The following is a 27,450-nucleotide window of genomic DNA, read 5'->3' on the forward strand; positions in this document are numbered from 1 at the left end:
TATGATTGTGTTGCAGGGGTGTCAGACTAGGGGCGCCGAGAGGAGGGAGGAAGAGGGTACTAATTACCTGGGCCCAGGTTGTTGGAGGGGCCCAGAGGGGGGGCCCGTGTCCAGAGAAGCCCCCCCCTCTCAATTCACAGCAGCCCAGCACACACTGCTGTTTGCTAGGCTGCAGTGGGAGCAGCAGCAGTCTCCTATGCTTGTGGGGGGGGAGCGATGAAGCTGATCACGTCCCCGCCCCTTGCTTTGCGCCGGGCTGATGGGCTCACAGCGCCCCCTTCCCCAGCACGCATTTTAAAAAAAATCCTAAGAGGGTAAGGCCACGCCTCCCATGATTAGGCCACGCCCCTTCACCCGGGCCTGGCCAGCCACTCTACCCCCCTGTGTCAGGCCTGTAGTCGCTATGCTTATACTGGGTCATTTATCGAAAAAATATATATATATATATTCTTGCAATAGTAATCACATTATTGCTGCCATTTGACTATGAATTCAATTGTTTGTTTTCATGGTTACTGATGTTACAAAGGAAGGATATTTATCATATGGCTGTCAAATGGCGGCGTCAGTGCTCAGTGATTCTGAGCTATGAGCAAAGCAGGAAAAGCAAGTTATTGCATCTGGACAAACCATGTTGCAATACAAGGGGTGCAAATGTATGGTTTGCATGCAGGGTAAATACTGGCTGCTTCTGCATGTAGCCCACAAATGCAGGACAGCTTTATTTTTACACTGCAATTTACAGTTGAGTTTGAACTCAACCCTCCCAAATCTAAAGGGAGATGTATCAAATCTTATTAAATCTTGGAGATAAAGGGGCCTATTCATCAACACTAAAATAAAGTTTTTAAGGAATTTTCCTTAAATAACGTTATCTGGTATTCATGAACAGACTTAGCACAGGAGATATCACAGATATCTCCTTGCTAAGTTCCCCTGTGTTAATTTCCACACTCCCCATACTAATGTAGGAAATTGTGGTATTCATCAAATTCCGAAAATATGAATTTCGGAATTTGATGCAGTTACTATTCGCCACTGTGAGGTGGCGAATAGCAGAATCGACTTACCTGTATCCGCGTGTGCAAGTCCCCCGACGAGTCCCTCCGGCGCTCTGCTCCGTCCTCAGGCTCCGGAGGCTGGTCGGACATGTGTGCTCCCCAGCAGAGCACAAGAAAGTTTAGAAAAAAAAAATGTTTTTTGTTTTTTCTAATCTGTCATGTGGTCTGCTGGGAAACCACATGACAGACCAGCAGGACTGAGCCGGAGGCTGCTGCGCGGACCGGTAAGTCGGGGGGGGGGAGGTGAGCAGAGGGGGGTGGGGGACGGGGTACACAAACTTAACGCATCTGTAGCAGTGCTGCGCATGCGCTAGTTTTACAGATGTAACAGCGCATGCGCAGCACTGTTTCCAGACGCGATAAGGTAGTGTAGGCAGGAAAAGTATCTATTTCCCGAAAAGCTGTCATCGCAAAAATGACAGCTTTTCGGAATAGATACTTATGGAGAGGTGGAATGATGAATTCCACCTATAATTAAGTAGAACTCCATGAGAGTTCTAACCTAATTATCTCTAGAGAATTTTAGGTTTAATGAATAGGCCCCAAAGAGAGATAAAGTGAGATATATAAAATACCAACCAGTCAGCTTCTACCTGTCATTTTACAGGTTGTTCTAGAAAAATGACAGTTAGAAGTTGATTGGTTGCTATGGCAACTTCCCTGATTTATCTCTCTCCAAGTTTTGATATATCTCCTCCTAAATCTCTCTGCACATGATATATCCAGCCCACCTGCAGTGCTGCATGGTTTACCAAGGTGCAAAGTTACTTGCTATTTCTTGCTTTGCTCCTAGCTCTGAATCTGCCCCTGTGGGCCTGGTGTGCAGTCCCACAGGGGCCCTGTGTGTCTGTCTCTGAGGTTTCAACAGGCAGTGCCAGTACCATGATTTTTAATTAGGCAACCCATTTTTTGGGAGTGAAGTTACCATCTCCCAAAATATGGGAGCCCCCTCAGAGCTACATGTGAATAATGAGTGACGGGGGTATGGCCCACAGGCCACAATACATGGACAAGGAACATTCACACATAAACGTCACACTAATTACAAACAAACTTAAATTGTAGCTTCCATCCAGACACATGTACCCACAAACCTACAAACATATGTTATAATACACTTGCACAACTGTAACAAGCTGAATATATACAGGGATAAAGGGAAACATACTTACTCTTGGATAAAGGCCAGGGTCTGAGGATCGTTAGGGTCTACCACCGAAGGATATGGCTCAAATATAACAACCTTCCTTGGAGAGTCCAAAGCAGAGCGACACATTGACACTAGGAGGTCTACAACCTGGGAATGGGGGACGACAGAAATAGCTTTACAATTTCAAATTAGGTTATTATACAGTATATATTATTTATATTTACTAGTTCATGATAATTCTATCATGAAATAACAATTATAAAGGATACCTCTTCCTATATGCCGCTTACCAAATTTCTCCAAAGCAGAACTGCAGAGTTCCGGGAGATGGAGGGTGAAAGACTCTACACTAGCTGGAGAAAGAGCCTCTTAGATCTGACTCCTACAGTACTTGTGCCTCAACTCCTCTCTGATTACCACGTCACTCCTGCCTACAAGACTACTCCGGCGCCACTACCCACCTATGTAGGGACGGCCTGGGGTGGTATTACAGCCGCGTCATCCCTGCGTGCCTACAGTGTGCGCACAAAAACGGGACGTGGCAATGCCTCACAGGGGAGTGTCGTGAGTCACAGGGGCATGGCCTCGCAGCACGCCCCCGTCTCTCTGCATGCCGACTCAGCAGAGCGCCGGGAGGCTGAGCTTCTCAGCCAGGCTTTCAGGCCGTCCGCCATCAGTTCCAGCATTTGCCAAAAGTGCCAGATGGACAAACGGCCCGGCACCTCTGGAATCCCTACCACGCCCAATCAGACTCTTCCTAGCTGTCAAATCATTAAACACTCTCTAAACACCTACTTCTTTAATAGAACCCAGGGCCATAAGGAGAGGTGTGCGACCTAGTCTGCCACCCACATTGCAAGGTCATTGCCACCTTTTTTTCTTTTGCACTGTTAATGAACCTGTATATTTATTTGCACATTTTAACAGTTAGGAATTTACCGAGTGTCATGCTCTTTTTTTTTTGTCGTGTTGACTTAAGGTGTGTACACACTGGGAGATTAAAACGAGCGATTGAACGACTACGAGATCGTAATCGTTCAATCGCTCATTAATCGTTCAGTAATCATGCAGTATAATGTCGAAAACGACCAGCGATGTGCGCTCCCACAGGTCGTTTTTTACAACAATCATTGCCTGAAGATGCAGGCCAACCTGTCGATAACGACAGGTTAGTCATGTTCGAGGGAGGGTGCCTGCACTGAACGACATATAGTTCAGTGTAGGCACATTGGGGGTCATTCAGACCCGGTCGTTAGCGCCGATGCGCTCGGACTGGGTCGATGGCCCCCCACAGAGCATGCGCACAACGGCGCCGTCGTGCGCATGCGTGAGACCCACTACGAACGACAGCGCCGGTCGTAGCGGGTCTCGATCCAAAGGGGGCGATGTTGATTGACAGCTCGCTGCGTTTGGAAGGCGGGCGGGGGGGTGGCAGCCCAGACGGAGGCGTTCCCATGGGAACGCCTACCGTTTGTGGGCGGCCCCACTAGTGATGTCAGTGGAGAGCTTCCGGCTCAGACAGAGCCGAAAGCTCTCCGGGGCTTACGACAAGGGAGACCCTACCCTAGGGTCGCGTCGTAAGCCCCGATGGTCGTGATGTCTTGACCATCGCGACCATCACCTTAGGCGGTCGTAAGGCTCCTCCCCTCATTCAGACCGACTGCACGCTCTGTGCGACCGGCTCTGAATGAGGTCCATTATCCCACTACACAGGAAGATGAACGATTGTACGATTACAATGTCGTAATCGTACAGTCGTTCCTCTATCGTCTAGTGTGTACGCGCCTTTACGGTGCCTTAATAACCATCTTTTTTTATTCTTTAAATTCAAGTAAAATAGTTAAGTATAGAGCAAATTGGTGAAAACTCTTCAAAAGAAATAACATTATTTTACATACCTGAGCACCGGTTGCAATTTCATCTGCAGCTTCATTCATTACACCTAGTGTCTGAAAAGCGAATACACACAGCTCCCTTTCACACACAGTGGGCTATGAAAAGACAGATGTGACACAAATTAGTTATATGCACATGTAACTGAATATACAGAAGTTTGCAAACAGGTGTCTGCAACAGACTAGAATTAAAAGTGAGTAAGAATTTCAAACTAAAAACCAACTTTGTAGTACCATCAATCGACTATTCCTGTCAGGGATCCTGTAAGGATGGGGAGAAAGGTCAAGAAGGGTCCTATGTACAAACCACAGACAATGCAGATACGCAGCTTGTTAGTTTTATACAAACAAGCCCAAGCTCCGAAAATACAGCTTGTCGAGCATCATGTAAAAATAAAATGACTCTTGAGTGAAGGGACTCCAGAACTCTTTATTACATGTGTCAATTTGTGGCACTGAATGTTTATATTATATTACAGATGCGCCCAAGTTCATTGTGGCTGATTGCGCCACAAGCGTGCGCACGCATCGTGCTACGTGCCATAGTACGCTATGACGCGTCTCCGATCGCGGGAGTGGGTCTCCCATTCATTCATATAAAGACACAAATGTACGTCTCTGAACGCGGAAGTCCGTCTCGCGCCACGCATGGCATTATCATACTGGTTATGTCCACAGGTGTTAGGTGGGGGGCGGCATCCTGTGCTCCTGGGACTGGAAGTGAAGTGCATAGCTGTGATATCATAGCCAAATGTCACACTCCCAAAGAAACAACGACGACATCTATGAAACCGCTTCTCTTTTATTTCAGTTTCCAGTGCTCCATCAGGGGGCACTGTGGGGTATTATAACATTCTACAGCAGGGGTCTTCAACCTTGGCCCTCCAGCTGCTGTGGAACTACACATCCCAGCATGCACTACCACAGTTTTAGCATGCTGTTATATCAAAAAGGTGGCAGTGCATGCTGGGATGTGTAGTTCCACAGCGGCTGGAGGGCCAAGGTTGAAGACCCCTGCTCTGCAGCATGTCACTCCTTACTAATAGCAGCCTAGGTAGCTACCAATGGTCACCTGTGGGTAGCACCTGCCCTGCCTGCCCCATGATGTTATGACTTAAACTCCATCCTTTACAAAACCAGCACGTTTTAAGAGGTTCAACGCATTTTGTTTAACTTTCATTGCTCTGATATGTTCACACAGCTTATCTTTGTGCCTTGTGCCATTCTGAAAGTGATCTGGAGACAGAACACATTCATTTTACTAGTTACAAAGTAAGAAGGACCTAATATTTTCTTTGGGATGATCAATCTGGAAATGACATTACAACAGCCACATATCTTTTGCAACCTCTTTCTAATTAATAAATGTCCACCATCAGGGCCATATTAAGGGCCACATGGGCCCTGGGGTTGAAAATGTTGAAGGGCCTATACTGAGAAGGGGAGGAGCTGTGGCCAGTGCTGTGTGGGTGTGGTCAGTGCTATGTGGGTGTGGCCAGTGCCACGTGAGGATGCACACCCCCTACACCACCAGCCCCACTGTCTCCCTATAATTCATAATAATAGAAAAATGCCATAATTTTGTGAGAAAACTAGAAATATAATTTAAATACTTATGATTTATGTCCAACTGTGTAGCCAGCTAATCATCATCATGGTGCCATGATGATGGGCATATATATATGTGGAGGCCTGGAGACGCAGCTTCATGCGCCACATTGTTAATCTGGCAGCACAGACGGTGTAATGGTTAGCATTACTGCCTCACAGCAATAAAGGTCATGGGTTCAATTCCCACCATGGTCCTGTGTGGAGTTTGTATATTCACCCCTGTGTTTGCGTGGGTTTCCTCCGGGTGCTCCGGTTTCCTCCCACACTCCAAAAATATACCGGTAGGTTAATTGGGTCGTAACAAAATTAACCCTAGTGTGTATGTGTGTGCGCGTGTACATGTGGTAGGGAATGTAGAGTGTAAGCTCCACTGGGGCAGGGACTGATGTGAATGGCCAAATACTCTCTGTAAAGCGCTGCGGAATATGTACGCGCTATATAAATAACTGGTAATAAATAAATAATAATAATAAATCTGGCCATGTCCATCAATGAAAACCTTATGCCTGAACATGAGTGTCTAGACTCTCTCCCATTACCACACAACAGAACAGTTAGGTTATCGGTGCAATGTTATCATAGTGGAAGGAGATGTCAGGGCTTCTCCCATACACTAATATACGCACACATACAGCATGTGTATATGTATTTTAAATGACCTACACTAGCCTTTTAAATTACCCTAATAATGTTTTGCAATATCCTTCGTCCAATGAAATCCCTAAAAACCACGAACTGTACTAGTACCAAAAGGAGTCCCCCATTTTGAATCACAGTTGAATATTTGCAGTAATGGTATTATAGTTTAAAAAAATAAAAGAAGCTTATACTTTCATTTTATTGCTTTTATGGAACCTAAACATTTTATCCCTTAATTGATCTTATGTGAGCATTAGGACGTGGTATTATTTCATTGACCCATGGTGAACTTTTATCTGCAATGCAGTGATCTACTTTTGCAAACACTGTGCATAGTTTATCATGCTGCCCTTTTTACCATTTTAATAAACATCGATAATTTTTTAAAACATGTTTATGCTGAGTGTTGGTTCATTTAGACCTATAGAACCGATAGGTCAGTTCCTAATCAGCCCACAATAGGGCACTCCCTGCATTTTAAGACACACCGTTATACACACTTGTCCAGAAGGACTGGTAGCGCTTGGGTGCATCAAACTGTTTTACAAACATATTGGGGAGATGTATCAAGCAGTCAAAAGTGTGTAGAAATGTACCAGTGGAGAAATTTCCCATAACAACCAATCAGTTTCCAGCTATCATTTTATACAATGTACATGATAAATGCTACCTCGAAGCTGATTGGAAACTTGGAAACTTCTCTACATGTCCACTTCTACACTCTTATCACTGCTTGATACAGGTCCCCCATAAAGTGGATTTAGCATCACATAAATAGCCGCACAGACCCCACACTCCAGAAATACAGGAACATATTAGATGGTGCAGCTCATCCTTCTCTTACTATCTAATGAGAACGTCTCCATAACGGCTGCATTTCCAGAGCACAAAACTCAGGGCCTGATTCAGAGCCGCTCGTAAGCGGCCGCTCGTTCGCTCCGAGCGATGTTCGCACAACTGTGCATGCGTATGGGTTGTAATACGCATGCGCGAACCAGTCATTGCGGTCGGAAATCATGTGCTCGCAAAATAGCGAATGCCTGCTATTTTGAGTGACAGGAAGAGGTGTTTGTGGGTGGTAACAGGGGAAGGTGCTTGAAAATGGGGAGTGGAGATCCGAACGCAGGCGTGCCAAATGGTCAAAACGGGCGTTTTAAGGGTGTGCATAATTAACAAAGCAGCGTCATCGGCCACGTCACTTGGTTGTCTTTTAGCCTGAACTGCTCGCATGATTGCGGTAGGAAAATCCTACCACAAGCACTGCAAGCAGTTCATACGCCTTTCGATGTACTCGATTAATCTAATAAATAGCGGAGATGACGTAGGATGCGAGCGGCCAGGGGGCGTTTTTAAAAAATAGCGAGCGCATGTTTCGTTCGCTCGTTCAGACATAGAGGCGTCAACAGACCGCAAAGAGCGAGCGCTCTATTTAAATATCCGGCCCCTTTTTTCTGAACGAGCGAGCGCAAATAGCATCCGGCTCTGAATCAGGCCCTCAGTGTGGATCATGTGCCAACACATTTAAAGCAGAATCATTTATAATTACTATTGTGATATTAAGTAAATTCCATTAGTAAATACTTTTTTAGAATTTTATGATCTATGTGTTATATACAGCAATGTGAATAATTGTGGTTATAAGATTTAGATTCATTATAAATATCCCCCCTTAAACCTGCTATGTAAATGAGCCCCACCAGCTTTTGATGAGATCACAACCTAATCTATTTACATTCTCTATCATATGAAGATGATTTGTATAAAGATTTTTCAATCTCTGTGTGGGAGACGTATTGCAGTGGTTAGATATCATTTCTCCCTCTGCAGCCGGCAAACTGACAAGTCTCCAATAAGATATTGATTTTGACTAAAACTTAAATTAGAGTTTTTTTTTTCTAATAGTAACAAACAATTTTCAAGTCATTCCTGACGATCACCAAACAGAATGTGACAGCAGCTGGTATTGGATAGATTATATTTTAGAGGATCCTCAGTGTGTGAATTTAAAATTCTTGGCCTAAATAAAAGATAAACTCAATTCTCCCAAAAAACAATTTTCGCCATCGGCCCCTCCAAAACGCATCCACACTGAAGGGGCGTAACTGGGCTGTAATGTAGCGTTTTTATTTAGGCTGAGTTCGAAAGGGGTGCGTCAACAGGACTGAGGGTTATGCAGAGTAGTGCATACATGTAATTACGCCTGTTTTTGGATGGATCTTTTACAACAGGTAAGCAGTGATAATGGTAACGGCTATGAAGCCAAGGAAATGGATGGGGGTGCGCACTACTATGTATACGGGAGACTATGCGTTTTTATTTCCGTGCGCACTGCAGCAATTATGCCTGAATTGCGTTCAAGTCTGCATCATCAGGGCTCACCGTGTCTGCTGAGATAAAACACGCAGAGTAAGCCGTGCTCAATGATTATGAGTGGATCATACAGCCCACTACTTAGTTTCTACCCTACTGCATACCTGCCGACTTTCTGCAGCCAGCCAGATCGGCGGGATGGGGGGGGGTGGCGTGGCCGGGACAAGGGGGAGTGGCCGGGCGGGTGACAGCACTTGTGGGCGTGGCGGGGTCACTCGATCGCAACAGTTTGGCCCCGCCCCCTCTACACAATGCCGATGAAATAGGCATTGTGAAGCAGGGGGCGGGGCCAAAATGACGCAAATCGCCCCCCCCCCCCGCTGCGGGGGTTGCAGGGGTTATTGCGGGGGGGATAGGAGGGGTGGGCGGCAGCCGGGAGGATTGTCTGCCTTCCCGGGAGGTCGGGAGCGGCACCCAATTTTAGGGAGGCTCCCAACCAAATCGGGAGGGTAGGCAAGTATGCCCTACTGCCATAGGCATATTACTAGTATACATAATGTTTTTCCATGCTACCAAAGTAAAGGTAAGTAACAGTAGCCCTTTAGTTGTCCAGTATGCCACATGACATTATTAGATACCGTATTACTACACTTGTTCTGTATGCTTATTTGGTATATTTATTCATCTTCTGTAAACTTTTAACGTTTAAATATGTAAAGAATATAACAATATTCACGAAAATAGTGGAAAGTTTTCTGCCCCCCCCCAAAAAATCTCTCCCTAAACCCACTAATTTTAACAATAAAATCGGGAAATTGGAAGTTTAGAGGAATCTCATCTTGCCTACTAGCCTTTTCCATCTTTCCTTTGTGGCTAAACATTTGATATTTTCAATATAAACTTTATTTGACATTAAAACAAATGGGAAAAAAAAGAAAATCTCTCCATCCAACAAGTGAGTGCTATATTCAAGAAAGATCTTTACTTCCTATGGGGACTGTCATACATGCAACATAAGAGGGCACAAAATTGGACCAGAATTGATCTTATTCTCAATACCCCAAGAAAATACCCCTACCCAAACAGCACCTGTATTTGATGAGGGTATGCCTCCTAAAATGTATGTGCCTATTGCAGTCTTGGCTAGCCTGTGGCTCTCCAGCTGTTGTAAAACTACACACTCCATCATACCCTACCACCGATCAGCTGGTAACGCATGCTGGGACTTATAATGTCACAGGTGGAGAGCCACAGGTTGGCCAGTCCTGGTCTATTCTTTTCATGTCACAAATTTTGGGACCATTAGTAGGTATCAGGGCCAGCTCAAGGCATATTCGACCAGTGCGTTCGAACAGGGGTGCCACCCTATAGAGGGTGCACCCCCTCCCAACCATCCCGATTTCAGTGGGACAGACCCACTTTTTGGGCACCGTCCCACTGTTCCACCTGTGGGCCGAAGAGTCGCGCGGGAGGTTGGGCAACCCCACCGCCACAGCTGTGCGGCAGTGCCGGACCCCGGAGAAGCTGAATGGATGCTGCGTGCATTCGCGTGGCATCCATTCAGTGCAGGCAGTGGGCTGGCGGCAGCTCAGTTAGTGACGGAGTTGGCCCTGGTAGGTATGAAGTCATATGACTTTTTCTTAAGACATTCAGAGGTCCATTCATCATCACTTAATTTCTACAAAAGCAGGTGCAAATTAACATGTTCAACTACTTTTGTAGAAATTAAGGATCGGGGATATTCATTATAAAGGTAATGCAGGAGATATCACTGATATCTACAGCTTACCTTTCAGCCCCCGATTTGGCCCGCTGTCCCCCTACATTTATCAACCTCCAAAAATATAATATTTGCAGAGCTTGACTGCGGGAGCATTTGCCAGATGGTGTTTGCTCCCACACCCCAGAGTTGTGAGGAGGAATCCTTTCGGATCCTTCCGCCTCGGCCCAGCTCCTTCTGCGGGACGCCAGGGTTTTGTGCACCTGCGTGAAGCCGAGTTCATGCAGGTGCACTAGCACTGCCGTGTCAGACTTGGAAGTGCTCAGTTTCACTGCTCCAAAAGTAAAGGGGATCGCGGAGACAGCTCGGATCAGCTGTCTCTGCAACGGAGCAATGCTGAATTGCATCAGTTGAATATGCATTCCCTGCTGTTACTCACAGCGAGTTGGATACTTAATTATTGGGATGCGCCCAGTCCCTGATAATTAACATAATGAATGGACCCCTTGATCACAATAATAAACTTTCTAACATGGCCTTACATATTTAAAGTATTATTATTTCTTTCAAAACATTTTGTTATTTTATGCAAGCAATAACAAAATAATGAATTAATTAATATTGGGTAGACCCATACACATAGCCTTTTGTTAACTCGACAAATCAATGTTAATCTTGGCCTTTCTGAACTTACTACAGGTCTCCATACATATGTCTTGATTGACGTAGTACATGAGTGAGAAAGTCATACAAACAGAAATAAATTACACTGCTGCAAATTTCTACTAACAGGAAGCAGATGTGATGTGCAAGTATAAAGTTTCACCACAAGATGGCACTGTTATAACAAAACAAAATTATTCATAGTGGTGAATTGAAATTACCCACTGCAGATTCTCTTCATGTTTTAATTCATGAATACTTCTACATTGCTCAGCAGTTGTGAAATGAGATGTCAAATAAGTTGATGTACAGTAAAACACCACACAACGGACCTTGCTTCATTGCTCCAGCTTAAAATGAGGAAGTGGTGATTAATTTCATCAAAGGAATTCTAAATTCAAAGCCTTGTGCTTTAAAGCGTGCTATAACTTGCATTTTAAATGGAAATGTTATGACAAAATCAAATAGTTCCGATACACTAGTAAACATATGAAAATGTACAATATATTTATTTCAGCTCCCATACTTGATAAAGACGTGATTTATAATGAATACTAGTTAGCAGCCCGTGAAAATGACGGGACATTGTCACAGTCACGAAAAGTCCCGGTTGAGCGCTCAAATGGGTCACTTTTAGGTAATTTCTGCTCACCAGATCGGGGGGCTGCGAGTAGAAATGTCAGCAGCGGCGGCTGTGCGTTCCCTAACGAAGCAACAATTGAATTGCTCCGTCAGGCGCCATCTAGTGGCTGCCGGTACTCGACACTTCAATTCCCCCAATAGAGGTGAGGAGCAGCGTTAGCCTTTTATATATGTTAAGTTCTATTGAATATGTTGGGGTAAATGGGGGGTATTACTATTGTGGCCAAGATATGAACAGAATTTCCAATTCCAAAAATGGAGGTAAAAAATAGTACAGATTTTTGTCATGTCGCTGACCTTCCCACCTGCACCTAATTCACACAGACAAGAGCACAATTATACAAGACCTCCTGAGAACTTGCTCTTTTGCAGGTATACAGGCGTATTTCTGCACATGTAACTGTGTTATCCATTTATCAAGGGGTCAATGTGCTAGTCACATAACAATTACACTGAGGGTCTTACTCAGAGTTGCATGCAGAGTGCTGCCACGGTGACGATAATATGCAAATGCTAGTTTCTGGCCTTCCCTGGTGCACTAGCCAGCATCTGGGAAGCAAGCCCTGAATCGTCACCACATTCAGCGTCTGTGCACACTGTAACACCGCTGGTGATTCTTGACACACCACCATCGGAGCACATCACGTGCACCATCAACACGTGCACCAGCCCTATGGAATGTGCTGTGTCTCCATTTGTACATGGCCTCTCTGGGTGCAGATCTGCTTCTAAGAACACAGCTGTTCTCGCTGACACGCCCAAGACACTCCCATAACACGTCCACGCAACTGATTTAATTTTTTTTGCGTTCACTACAGGCCACCTCCCAGTCACCGCCCATGATTTTCCCTCCCCATCTAATTTCACAACTGTAAGCAGCAGCACATTGGGTAACGCATGGTGCCATCAAGGTGTTCAGAATATTTTGTGCATGCGCAGTGGCAATAATTGCTCAACCACGTGAACATCGGCACTGCACAAACTCAGAGTGCACCTCTGAATCAGGCCCTGACTTGATGGACTCTCCAGTTTAGATCCCAGTGTAAACTCCTTCTGACGGTGGCCTAGTCACCATGCCTCCCAGTTACTCCAGGACACAGGGCAGGGAAATTGCCTGGAGTTCAGCTTTGCATAAAAGCAGAAGCGGCCACAGCTGCACCTATTGGCAGTCGCCTGTCTCTGACTTCATGCAAATGCCTCTACAAAGTCCTTCCCTGGTGTACATCCGTGCGTACAGTATGAATGTGCGAGGAATGAAATGCCCACTACGATCGTCTGTAGATCATGTAGTACCGCCTGGTGCATCTTTAGACGCCACCATCGGTCGCAACGTCGAAACTTGTGCCAGCTCTAGGGCAGGTGTATATTTACCGTTGGAGTACAGCCACCAACCTGAATGATTGTGCGTCTGTGTTTGCAAACACTTAAATTATGCGCTTGCGACATTCCCATAACACGCCCATAAGACGGACCATCTCCGTGCGCAATGTTTAGCCAAATCCCAGTTACCGCCAAATACATTATCAAAACACTTCTGTGAGTGTGCGCTTCTGAAATCACAACTGCGACTCTGTAAGAACACAAGCGCTGCGACTTAGATGCATGCGCAATAGCAATGGGTTGCTCAACATCGGCATTGTTATATGTTCGGCTTCCTCGGGACATCCCTACTTACTGCCACTGGCAACTATCATTTGGAATTTATATTATCCCCGAGATTAGAATCCTGATTCAAAAATCACCCATAACATTTATTTTACACAACACTGGAAATTAAGTTCTTATTAACTGGGATTTAGAGGAACGCAAGCCATAATTACAGAATGGATGCACCCCCAACTCAACCTGTCCACTGACCATAAGTATTAAATAATAGTGATGTAGGGGTGGCCATCGACAATCAATAGTTAGCAACCATCTATAGTTTGACACTGATGATCAATGGTTTTGCCATCAATGATGGTGATTCGATGGTTCTGTGCCATCAATGGCATACAGGGCACAATTTTTTTTTTCTCCCCTGGTTTGGGGGTATGGAGCTTACACCTCCTATCCCAATTGCCACCCATATGTTCCGCCTCCCAGCCGTTGCCTGCACTGTGATGATGATGATGGTCATCAATGGTGCAAACAATCTTTGGTTAATTGACACTGGTTTACTACCACTGATGTAAAACACAGACGGTACCATCAATGGTGAACACTTATGGTGGACCCTTCAATGATCATTCCCTTAGTGAAGTAAAAGTCTATGTCTAAGAATATTATCATTTTTTGCATTAGAAATAGCTATAAAGATTCTGGTGGGCCACTTATTATACAGTATACGGTTATTAATTCATATCTTATAGTGTTGGTGACATGTAATATCTGCTCAATGTCATATTTACTCCTTTGGACGCAGTGTACACACAGGAGTAACAACAAGTTCTTAGTGGATTATTGCTGAAAAGTGCATATCTGCACTAAACCCATAGTGATCCGTCAGGAAAAAGATTTTACCTGTCTAGTGCAAGTTAAGGAAGTGTTGGATTGCTAGCTACGGTTTCAGATTTATACCTTCAAGCAATGATAATAAATAATACTCAGAGTAGAAATGTTGTGAATAGAGGGCATGGGTGACCCATAGCACAATTTCCAATTAAATTAGGGGAATTACTTGCAGCATTTATGTGCTATTTGTTCTTTTTTATTAAATAAGCCTTCACCTATACTGACAAATAGTGTATGGCAGTCTAATCGCTTAGCACTTCCACTACACTTGCAGTAACTATCCAATCATTTGTCCTGCATAAAACACGCTGCAGTAAAGCACTGAAGCTACAATTACATTTTGTGCTTAGAATCCAATTAATGTTGATGTCTGCTGATTCATTATCTCCTTTAACAATGCAAACAAAAGTACTGATGAAACAAAACACCTGTTCAGAGAGCAGATAATAAACAACTGGTTTATATTCAAACTGTAAGACATGAAGAGAAGCCACAGAAAGTTAATTAGCTAATTGTAATCTAGTACAAACCCTATTTCATCACATAATCAAAAGCATCTGGATCAACACATGAATACTGCATAATGCAAAACAGAATCCTACTAACGTCAGTGGCAAATATCAAAGGGCTATCAATGCACCATAGCGGCCCAACTGCCAGCGTTCCTCTCTTAGCCCCTGTACACACCTGGTAAAGACTTAGGGCCTGATTCAGAGCCGTTCGCTATTTGCGGTCGTTCGTTCAAAAACAAGGGGTGGCTATTCAAATGATCAGTTCGCAAATTGCAGTCTGTTCACACCTCTAAGTCTGAATGAGCGAGCAAAACATACGCTCGTTTATTTGTTAAAAACGCCCCCTGGCCACACGCACCATACGTCATGTCCGCTATTTATTAGATTAATCGAGTACATCGACCAGCGAATGAACTGCTCGCGATTCCTGTGGTTGGTTTTTGCTACCACAATCTTGCGAGCAGTTCTGGCTATAAAATAACCCAGTGACGTGGTCAATGACGCTGCTGTATTAATTATGCACACCCATAAAACGCCTGTTTTGACCTTTAAGCACGCCTGCGTTCGGATCTCCACTCCCCATTTTCAAGCACCTTCCCCTGTTACCACCCACATACGCCTCATTCTGTCACTCAAAATAGCAGGCATTCGCTATATTGCGAGCACATGAATTTCGGCCGCACTGACTGGTTCGCGCATGCGTATAACGATCCGTACGCATGCGCAGATGTGCGAACATCGCTCGGAACGAGCGTACTGCCGCTAGCGAGTGGCTCTGAATGAGGGCCTAAATGCGGGATGCCTGACGCATCGCAGGCACGATGCAATGTATCCCGCCGCTCTTCACAAGCATGCCGACGTTGGTAACGCTGGTATGCATGACGAACACCGCAAAAGGACCATTCTCTCGGTAAGAGCGGCCCTTTGCGATGGAGGGACTTCCGGGTCTGTGACCCAGAAGCCTCTCGGGCGTCCTTCTGTGCATACGCAGAAGATCGCGCGTGCTGCAGGGGGTGCTGGGAGGGATCCCTCTCTCAGCACTCTCCCGATAGATGCCCATAAGCCAGCCCGGTTCTGGAAAAGCATTATGTGGACAGATTAAACTAAGATCAGCCTGTACCAGAATGATGGGAAGAAAAAAGTATGGAGAAGGCTTGGGCTGGCTCATTATCCGAAGCATATCCAGGGCCGAAACTAGGATTTGAATCACCTGGGGCAAGGCAGTAATTTGGCGCCTAACCTCCCCCCCCCCACAAAAAAAAACAAGAAGAGGAGATTTTGCTGCGCACTCCAAAGGGCGCGCCCCTGAAAGGGGTGCATGGTTTTATGGCACAATAATGCCCCTTATAACATTATGCCATACAGTAATGTCTCTTACACATTATGGGACAGTAATGCCCATTACACATTATGCCACCTTAATTCCCCTTATACATTATGCCATAGTAATGCCCCTTACACATTATGTCACCTTAACGCTCCTTACACATTATCCCACTGTAATGCCCCTTATACATTATGTCACCTTAATGTCCCTTACACATTATGCCACAGTAATGGCCAGTATACATTATACCACCTTAATGCTCCTTACATATTATGCCACTGTAATGCCCCTTATACATTATGCAACCTTAATGCCCCTTACACTATCTCCCGCCCCTCCCCCTTTGCCCGAAGCCCCTCACCTTGTCCACAAGATTTGGAAACGCACCTCCGCATTGGCACTTGGCAGGCAGCTGTCTGCAGCCTTTGAGAAACACAGCACCACTATAATTCTACTGCGATGCCGGTCGCAGGCTAATCAGATCATGCGGACTGGCAGTCGCTGCTGATTGGCTGCAGGCCTGCAAACTCCGATTGGCTCGCGACCGGTGCCACATGAGAATAATGGCAGCACTGTGTCTCTGAAGGTCAGTGGGCGGCTGCCTGCTGGTAACTCTTACAGTCAGCTACCTGGGCACCTTCTCAGTAGCCTCTCCTCGGCACCCCCAAGTCCAGTGCCCAGGGCATGTGCCCCCCTAGCACCCTAGTTGTGTCCCTGACATAACTTGTAAAACACAGTGGAGGTAGTGTGATAGCATGGGCATGTATGGCTTCCAATGGCACTGGGTCACTAGTGTTTATTGATGATGTGACAGAAGACAGAAGCAGCCAGATGAAAAGAAGTCTATAGAGAAATAGTGTCTGCTCAGATTCAGCAAAGTTGATTGGATGATCACATACTGTGAAAGCAACCCAGGAGTTTAAGGCACATAAGTGAAATATTCTGCAATGGCCAAATCAACCTCAATCTGATCGAGCATGTATTTCACTTGCTGAAGACAAAACTAAAGGCAGAAAGACTCAGGAACAAACACCGAATGATGGCAGCAGCAGTAAAGGTGGGCAGAGCATAGCGGAAGAGGAAATCCAGCATTTTGTGATATCCATGGGTTCCAAACTTCAGGCAGCCATTGCCTGCAAAGGATTGTCAACAAAGTATTACAAATTAACATTGTATTTATGATTATGTTAATTTATCCAATTACGTTTGGGCCCCTGAAAATAGGGGACTGTGTATAAAAATGGTCGCAATTCCTAAACGTTTCATACAATGTTTTTGTTTAACGCACTGAAATAAAATTGCAAGTCTGCACTTCCATTGTATCTCCACTGTTTAATTTCAAGTCCATTGTGGTGGACCCAAAGCTAGAAGCACACTGCATGATTTGTAATGCAATCATGGAAACTGTCACCACTTTGCGCGACCACTGTGAATTGGGTGATTGCTTCGTCCCATCCGATGTGCTGCGATTCAGCAGGGACTATGTGATGTACGGCGCGGTGTAGTTACATTAAGCATGTAAATATATATTGCATCGTAGGGAGAATCGCGCAGTGTGTACTAGGACGAATGATACATTGCATTGTTGCTGGGTCGCCAGATTGCTGAAGTGTGTATCCAGCTTAACTGTATCGCTAGCTATCATTTACCTGACACAGGGCCTGATTCAGAGCCGCTCGTAAGCGGCCGTTCGTTCGCTCTGAGGGGAGGGGGGAGCAGGTACTATTTACCCAGCCTTGCTTGAGAGGCCTGGCGGGTGCCCAGGTCTGTCACCACTTTCCCCCCTCACTCTTACCCCACATCTGCCCACCTCACGCTGCTGTGTCCTGGGCTGCAGTGGGAGACTGCTCGCATCAGTCTCCTATGCCTGTGGGGGGGAGCGATCACACTGATCGCACCCCTTCCCCTGGCTTTGCGCCAGGCTGACGGTCTCACAGCACCCGCTGCATAAGGGGAGGGAGAGGTGGGTTAGGGTTAAGCAGAGAGTTAGGGGTTAGGACAGTTACCTGATTGGGTTGGGATTCTGACTATCGGGATGCCGCTGTCGGTATTCTAACTACCGGCATGCCAACCGCCGCGATCCCGTACCTCCAAACTCCCCTCCTGAATGCTACAGACAACACTGAAATACCTGTCAGAAAATGTATGTGTACAGGTCCTTTTATTTACATATTTCTAGACTATTGGTGTAAAAAGCTGTTTAAAAGACTTTAAGAGCACGCAGTTTGAGCACCCCTGTGCGCGCCTTTTCCAGTGAAAGAACGTGCCAGTGTTATTTGTATGGTGTGAGTCATACTGACACTGTGGAGTAATAGAGAGGGTTAGAGGACTACCCTAGCCCAGAATTAGGTTCACTACATTCTAATCAAATTAGAAGTTATTAAAAATTATGTTTAACTGAGGTGCAATATTTTTCTGATTTGGTGCCCTTACCCCCAAGAGATCATGTTGGCCTCTACTATGTATTAAATATTTCTAAGGGGCGATGTGTTGGCGATGCCCCCTCCTTGTGAATAGGTAGTTCGCTGGGGAAGGGGGCCAGGAGAGCACCAATGGACTGTTGGGGCGTTTGTAGATGACACAGAGCTTCATACTTCATGGCTACTGAATGCCACCCAAAGCTACTTATAATCTGGATAAGGTAAGGATAATCTGGAAAATTTATGATGCAGCGCTTTTCCAAACCACCGCGTCTTTGGTGGCTGCGGACGCTGAATTAAAAATGTAAAAGTGCCAATAACTTTAAATACTAAACCAGGTATGTCTTGTAATTAATATTATTGCCCCTTTAAATCCATCAGCCCAATCGCCCAAGACACGGCGGCTTTGAAAGGTGTAGTAAATTCACCCCATTGAGATGATGGAAACTATTAGCTACCCAACACATTGTTTATATAGACAGCAATTACACCAGTGACATCCGCTAAGCGCTGTTCCCACGGAACTGAGTGATCTGGAAATGAAACAGTTGAAAGCTTTATCTAATGATAACTCCTGAAGGGCAAATTGCTGTTCAGTCCACAATGGAATTTTCTTAAAGAAAAAAAAAAAGTTAAGTTTTTAACACTTTGATTTCCAGAGACCGTGCTGCCGAGGAGAACGCCATTCATACCACAATGAGCAGTCAAACAGTAAAAGAAACAACCATTCACTATGTTGAATGAAATTCATTGAAAAGTATAATTTATTTTGTTTTACATCTTTTTTAAAAAGAAGTAACATTTTCATGATATTACCAGGTTGTAGAACAGCTAAGACGTCTGTGATATAAGAGTGCCAATAGTGCTTCCACCATTGACTTCTGCAATTAATAAGGATGCATCTAAAGCATTACAGATTCGCGGGAGACAAGAGACCATAGGCCCTGATTCAGAGCCGGACGCTCTGACCAGAGCGCTCGCTCTGAATCAGGGCCCACCTCCATAATTATGGAGCGTCCTCCTGGACACTCGTATAGCTGTGGGTCACCACCCACAGCATATACGAGTGTGCAGGATGATGGTCGCGATGGTCTTGACCATCGCGACCATCGCCACTGCGAGCCGAAGCCTGCGGTTGAGTTTCTCAACTGCAAGGCCAGGAGTGATTTTGGCTCTGTCAGAGCCAAAATCACTCCCACTGACATCACTAGTGATGTCAGTGGGGCCGGCTTCTGTCGGTAGGCGTTCCCTTGGGAACGCCCCCGTCTGGGAGGCACGCCCCCGGCACGCCCACCAAAGGGGGCGTGCTGTCAATCAACATCGACAGCACGCCCCCTTTGATCAGACACAACGAGCGAAGGACTTTCCTTGCTCGTTGCGTCTCGCGCATGCGCACGATGGAGCTCCCTCCGTCGTGCGCATGCGCAGTGCACACCATCGACCCACTTGCGAGCGGACAGCCGCTCGCGAGTGGGTCTGAATGAGGCCCATAGTTCCCAAGCCCTGTGTATGTGATATTCACAAAGCACCTATCAGAAGTACAGCAATGGCCAAAAGATACACATTATATTTAGAGATGTGCAGTTCGGTTCTCCAGAAATCCGAATCCACACGAATTTCGTGAATCCCGACAGATCCGAGTCGCGGTTCTCATCTCCTTAGGATGGTTCTGATCTTCCCACGATTCGGAATTCAGATTTTAAATCTGAATTTTGGGTTTTAGATTGCAAAAAGTACATGATTTTAGCTGTTTTTAAAAAACTTTTTATCAATTAAAAAAAACAAAAAATACTAGATCCAAAACCAAATCACTTGAGGGTGATTTTGTGAAACCAAAACCAAAGCATGAAGATGAATCCAGATCCATAACCAAAACACGGGGGTCAGCGCACATCTGTAATTATATTAGATGTATCCGAACTTGTAGTCTTTTGGCCAGTAGAGAGAATCTAATAAAATAAACATCGATTGTTCCACCTGTTATCAATTGCCTGATTTCCACAATACAGGGGGCTAAACTAATAAATAACAAAGAAAAAAGCGTATAGAGGTGTTCTATACAGTCAATGTCACATTATGGATTTGTTAAAATAGCTCTACAAAACAAATAGTGTCTGAAGCCCGCATAAAAATGAATACATGCAGATAATCAGCCTGCAGAAACTGCAAGCCCCCCCGTGACTAGTGTTCCTGCATGACGCTTCTGTTATATGGTCCTCTTGTCCTCCCCACCCCACCCCCTCGGGTCTGTAAGAGGAACCAGCGGCCCTGGGGAAACCAGCTGCACGGTGCTCCAACTTTACTGGTATGTGCATGTTAAGAGAATATTTTCACATAAGCCATCATTTTCCCGTACATTCTATGCAATCATAGCTGGGATCTGATTGGTTGCTATGAGTAACGTCTGTACTTGTCCTCTTTAGAAGGTTTTATAAATATAGTAATAATGTACACAGCTCACAGAACACTTCCAAGCAGCGGATATTATTGCTCTATGTCCCCAATGAGTCACTAGTTAAATAGCTTTTTAAACATAAATGATGCTAGGTGTTATACTGCTAGATCTTGTTAACTGCATATAGTATCTAATTGCGGCATATCTGTAGTGCAGTGTAGCGTATCACAGTGTAACTAATTGCCATAACTGGGTAGTGAGAGGTCACTAAACCAGCACGTCAGCTTTCCCTGTAATCACTGAAGAAGAAGCTATTTAGCGCTATAATTGCCTTATGCAACCAAAGGACCTGATACTGCAGCGATCACTGACGCAGCTGCGATTTCGCAAGGAACGCAGCTGCCAAAATGTGCTAATGCTTGCCAAACCACAGCCGGCATAAAGACGCCCACTGCTGCCTTCTCATATCCGTCCAACCTCGCTCTTCTGCGTAAACATAGACGCACATCGGCCAGTCACGCAGCATTTACACCAGGTCTGACCAGACGCAGACACTGCAAGCCTCCTAGCACGCAGTGGGCTCTCAAGCTGCGTGTGCAGTCGCTGTGGCTAATTTACGCACGCCCAAGCAACGGCGTTCAAACAGACAGTCACGCCTGTGTCTCTCCGTCAACTCCCCCCGTCACCGCCCACAAACGCTCACAGCCTGTCACTCACTCTGCAATGGATTCCTCTGTGCTAGCGTAATTGCAATGCGATCGCAGCACACGTGCAGCGCAGCTTATAAGCATGCACAACGGCTAACAATCGCTCCATCTGCATACGGTGTTGCATTTGCGACCGCTGCTCAATCAGTCCCTATATTTGCTATTTCTGGATAGTACAGTCTGCGTCTACAACACACACATATTATTACTTAAAATAGGGCATGGAGAGCTGGCATGATGACACCTATAAAAGCAGGTGGTACAGTGCTGTATATCAACACTGCAAACACAAAGCTGTAATTACAGTTGTCCTACTGGTTTTTTTTTTCTCACGAGCGTGGCCTACACATAGGTGGAAGAGGTGATAAAAAAAAAAAGTCATCTATACAATTATAGCACATAAAGAGCAGTGTATTTACTGAAACAAGTATGTGGCTAGCGTGGTGAAGAAATTCACAGAAATATGGCAGTGTGTAGTATGTAACATATGAAGGATTGTAAAGGCTCTCTAATAAATAAACATATAGCATATTTTAGAAAACATACCCTCAGCATTGGTCCATTTTGAAAAACATGAGGTTCGTCACAAACTACACAGTACTCGTTTAGCACAGGTATTCTTTGTTCAGCAAACTCTATCGTCTAGAAGAAAAAATAGATTAGTATATAGCGATGAACACAGCCTAACTGGATCAATCGAGAAATGATTGATCAGTGCACGTCAACAATCTTTTATAGGCAAGAACGTCCGGAAATACTACACACTGCGTTCAATGACTTTCCTACCGTACATATCAAACAGTGTCAGCGCACGCTCCATGAAGAGTATTCATTTCTATCAAAGTTCCGGTCAGGTTGTGGCCATCTTATGGTGAGCGCGGCCAAACGTTACCAGCTGAAAAATGCCTTGCTCATACGCGTGCCCTTATACATGGCGGCACAACGGTTAATATTGCAACCTAGTGATGTTGGTTTGATTCCAAAAGTGGACTGCGCAGTTTCATTCGGACCTGGGTACATGTTCGAATTAAGCCTTCTGAGGGCCCGGGGCACTTAAGACAGGGGTGCCCGCCCCACTCCTCTTGTCAGCACCGCACCCACGCATCATCCGGCCCACTACCACTTGTCCTCCGGCCCACCCCACTCATCATCTGACCCGCCCCCACTTGTCCAGCCCGTAGAAATTACACGGGGGTGCACAGTGCAGCAGTTTGCTCTGGCCGTGCGGTGGCCCTGAGAGAGGGGGGCCCAGGGCACCGTGCCCCCATGTGCCCCGCTGAATCCTTATGGAACGCCTGCCGTTTTGTGGGCGGCCGCACTGACATCAGCAGTGATGTCAGTGGGGAGCTTCCTGCTCGATCTGAGCAGGAAGCTCCCTGGGGCTTGCGGTTGCCGAGACTCAACCTTAGGGTCTCGTCGCAAGCCCCGATGGTCGCCATGGTCTTGACCATGGCGACCATCAACCTGGTCGGTCGCTAAAGCTGTGGGTGGTAACCCACAGCTTAGCTAGCGACCAGGAGGCCGCACTTGAAAAGTAAAGCCGCCGCCCTCATTCGCTTCTTGCGACCGCCTCTGAATGAGGGCCAGTGTGTAGTAATGTCTGTGGTTGGAAAAAAAACAACTGTATAGCGGTGTAGCGTGGGGACATGGTGCCCCAAACTAGCACATGATACAGCAACCCTCGACTCTCCTACCAGTAATCATGTGAGAGCAAGTTGAAGCAAAAAAAAAATCAATCAGAAATATTTACCTAAATAATGCATGCAGGAATTATCCATATTTCTATTATTATTGATCTTGTCTTTGCTAATTTCTTGATTATTATATATCATTATTTATTTTTAATCTCTGTATATCAATTGGCCCTGTTTGATCTATTATATTATTTTGATTTATCCCCCAACTGAATCCCAAAAAATGTTTTGAAACTGGAAAAATACTATCCCATCTAGAGTTGGTCCCATTTAAGTATTTTGTCGTATTATATCTTTTTTGTTATTATTCATTTGTTAATGAATTTAACTTTATTTTGTGAGAGCAAGTTAAAGTGAAAAGGAAATCAAATATTTAGCTGAATAATACATGCAGGAATTATCCACTTTAAATTTAATAAATTTTGAAGAAGACATATATAGAGAGATTATGGGGCCTATAGATCAAGCAATTCGGCCCATACAATATATGGAAACTGCTGTTTCCACAATATTAAGGGCAGAATGAAGTGTTACTGGAATATAACCAGATAGAAAGCAGTAGATAATACCTGCTTTCCGGTAACCAGCCTTTGCATCAGCCGCCCTCTTAGTTTTCTATGGGAATTGTAATAAGTAAAAAGTAATAAGATATGCATAGCGTAGTTTCTGGATCTTGCATGTGTGGGCTAATGCCAATTTAAGATGATTTTACACGATTAAATTCAAAGGGGCAGCCTTATGAATCCCATTTCCTGGTGACTTGGGCTGGTATATTACCCTCCAAAAAAAGATTCCTGTTTGCCGAGATATATGTGGTGATAAGGATTCATCGTTTTTTGGTGCTGATTTCATCTTATAATATATATGCCCCTATAAGAGATACAGGATGAGATGTATCAATTATTGCAGATAAACTCTCTCTGAAGCTTGCTGCTTGCGGGCATAGGGGTAGACGGGTGGTATAGATGAGACAGAAGGAATAGGGGGTTAGAATAGGGGAGATGGGAGGAATAAGGGGAAGAATGGGTGGAGACAGGAGAAACAGGTGATATAATAGGGGGAGATGGGTGTGATAGGGGCAAGAATAGGGGGAGATGGGAGGAATAGGGGGAGATGGGGAAAATAAGGGGAAGAATAGGGAAGATGGAAGGAACAGGGGGAATAATAGGGGGAGATGGGAAAAATAAGGGGAAGAATAGGGGGAGATAGGAGGAATAGGGCGAGATGGGAGGAATAGGGGAAGAATAGGGGGAGATGGGAGGAATAAGAGGAAGAATGGTGGGGGAAATGGGAGGAATAGGGGGAAGAATGGGGAGATGGGAAGAATAGGGGGAGATGGGAAGAATAGGCGGAGATGGGAGGGATAGGGGGAGATGTGGGGAAGAATAGTGTGGGGAATGTGGGGAAGAATAGAGGAGATGGGAGGAATAAGGAGATGAGTAGGGGGAGATGGGAGGAATAGGGGGAGATGGAAGGAATGGGAATAATCGGAGGGATGGGAGGAAAAGGGGGAGATGGGAGGAATCGGGGGAGAGAGGAAGAATAAGGGGAAGAATAGGGGGGATGGGAGGAATAGGGGGAAAAATGTGGGGGTGGGAGGAATAGGAGGAAAAATAGGGGGGATGGGAGGAATAGGGGGAATAATGTGGGGGTGGGAGGAATAGGGGAAGAATAGGGGGGGATGGGAGGAATAGGGGGAAGAATTGGGGAGATGGGAGGAATAGGGGGAAGATAGAGGAGATGGGAGGAATAGGGGAAAGAATAGGGGGAGATTGGAGGAATAGGGGAAAGAATAGGGGGAGTGGGAGGAATAGGAGGGATGGGAGGAATAGGGGGAGATGGGAGGAATAGGGGGAGTGGAGGAATAGGGGGAAATGGGAGGAATAGGAGGAAGAATAGGAAGAATAATGGGAAGTATAGGGTAGGTGTGGGGGTGGGAGGAATAGGAGGGATGGTAGGAATAGGGGGAAGAATAGAGGAGATGGGAGGAATAGTGGGAAGAATAGGGGAAATTGGAGGAATAGGGGGAAGAATAGAGGAGATAGGGGGAATAGGGAGAGGAATAGGTGAGATGGTAGGAATAGGGGTAAGGGAGGAATAGGGGAAGAATAGGGAGGATGGGAGGAATAGGGGGAAGAATAGAGGAGATGGGAGGAATAGGGGGAAGAATAGGGTAGGTGGGAGAAATAGAGGGAAGAATGTGGGGGGTGGGAGGAATAGGGGGAAGAATAGGGGGGATGGGAGGAATAGGGGGAAGAATAGAGGAGATGGGAGGAATAGGGGGAAGAATAGGGTAGGTGGGAGAAATAGGGGGAAGGATGTGGGGGTGGAGGAATAGGAGGATGGGAAAAATAGGGGGAAGGATGTGGGGGTGGGAGGAATAGGGGGAAGAATATAGGAGATGGGAGGAATAGGGGGAAATGGGAGGAAGAGGGGGGAAGAATAGGGGTAGATGGGAGGAATAGGGGTTGAATAGGGGGAGATGGTAGGAATAGGGGTAAGGGAAGAATAGGGGGAAGAATAGAGGAGATGGGAGGAATAGGGGGAAGAATAGAGGAGATGGGAGGAATAGGGGGAAGAATAGAGGAGATGGGAGGAATAGGGGGGAAGGATGTGGGGGTGGGAGGAATAGGGGGAAGGATGTGGGGGTGGGAGGAATAGGGGGGAGAATATAGGAGATGGGAGGAATAGGGGTTGAATAGGGGGAGATGGGAGGAAGAGGGGGAAGAATCGGGGGAGATGGGAGGAATAGGGGGAAGAATAGAGGAGATGGGAGGAATAGGGGGAAGAATAGGGTAGATGGGAGGAATAGGGGGAAGAATAGGGTAGATGGGAGGAATAGGGGGAAGGATGTGGGGGTGGGAAGAATAGGGTAGATGGGAGGAATAGGGGGAAGGATGTGGGAGGAATAGGAGGATGGGAGGAATAGGGGGAAGAATAGGGGGAGATGGTAGGAATAGGGGGAAGAATATAGGAGATGGGAGGAATAGGGGTTAAATAGGGGGAGATGGGAGGAAGAGGGGGAAGAATAGGGGGAGATGGGAGGAAGAGGGGGAAGAATAGGGGGAGATGGGAGGAAGAGGGGGAAGAATAAGGGGAGATGGGAGGAAGAGGGGGAAGAATAGGGGGGAGTGGGAGGAATAAGGCTAGGAATAGGGGGAAAGAGATGGGAAGGTGGGGGAAGAGAGAGAAAAACATGCACAATAACTAATATAATCCACAGAACAAACCTGTACAATATTTTGTAGGGACACGACTAAAGAACATATGTCTCTCAATGGGTGTAAGGCAGCTGCATCAGAGGTATCAGTCTTCTACATATATGTCCCTCACTCATTTTTGCTGCAGTCGCACCAATTACCCCCTCTTGGAGCGCCTGGTGCCACGAGACTTTGCTAGCGCAGGGCTTCTTTAATGTGATATGTTACACTTGTATATCTGTGTGCGACTGAGCCTCTCAATCATGTAAAGGGCTACCATGCAGCGGCCACACATTTTTCCATGCAAAGTTCAGTTTACAGACTCAGATTGACTGATCAGATTAATCAGTGCAGTCTCCTGGTGCGTCTTAGAGCCGTATTCATTGAGACGAGTGGACTTAACGCCGACTTCGCCTGTTTTGTAGGCGTTAAAGTATCGCACGTGTGCACGCTTTACCCCGTATTCAATTTCAAAGTACGCGTAAACGGGACCCGGCGATACTGTACTGTAACAAGCAGAAAGTACTGTCATTTTTGGGGAAATCAGCCTGACATCCCCCAAATAATGCTCTGACATGGGGATTCACTATGGTACCCCCCGATTTGTAAAGTTGAAAAAGTAAAGTTGAAAAAACCATGAAAAATCCACCTGCCGCAAACACCTGCAATCAAAAAAACACCTGGGGCATACTTGGGGACCCCCCAGAGTCAAGTTCGCTAGTTTTTAACTTTGTACCCCAACATTTATTTTTTTGCCCCTTTTTAAAAGTAAATTTTTGCGGTGTCCTTAAGTGTTTTTTTTTTTTTTTAAATTTGACACAGATTACCTTTGGGGGACTGTCTGAAGGCTGCACAGGGGTTCCCGAAATGTTGCACCCCAAAACCCCAATTCTGCACTCTTTTCCGTCTGCCATTCATAGGTGATACTTTTCCGCCTATTACACTTCATTAACTTTCCGCCAAAGCAAAAAGTCTTTCAAATTGAATACGGGGTAAAACCAAAACAGGCGA

General features: G+C 45.7%; 1 protein-coding gene across 1 annotated transcript in view; it reads right to left on the reverse strand.

Moving 5' to 3' along the window:
• The window catches only part of PARP8 (poly(ADP-ribose) polymerase family member 8), a 245,726-nt gene that overhangs the window by 32,800 nt on the left and 185,476 nt on the right, over positions 1 to 27,450 (reverse strand). Inside the window, exons 14-16 of the mRNA XM_088469494.1 lie at positions 22,092 to 22,187; positions 4,110 to 4,202; positions 2,234 to 2,358 (exon numbers count right to left, since the gene is read on the reverse strand). Of these exons, the coding sequence (XP_088325620.1) occupies positions 2,234 to 2,358; positions 4,110 to 4,202; positions 22,092 to 22,187 (314 nt within the window). The remainder of the gene's footprint in view (positions 1 to 2,233; positions 2,359 to 4,109; positions 4,203 to 22,091; positions 22,188 to 27,450) is intronic.

Source organism: Taudactylus pleione, unplaced genomic scaffold (genome assembly GCF_031769625.1).
Source record: "Taudactylus pleione unplaced genomic scaffold, aTauple2 ptg000092l, whole genome shotgun sequence".
In the NCBI taxonomy this organism is placed as follows: domain Eukaryota; kingdom Metazoa; phylum Chordata; class Amphibia; order Anura; family Myobatrachidae; genus Taudactylus; species Taudactylus pleione.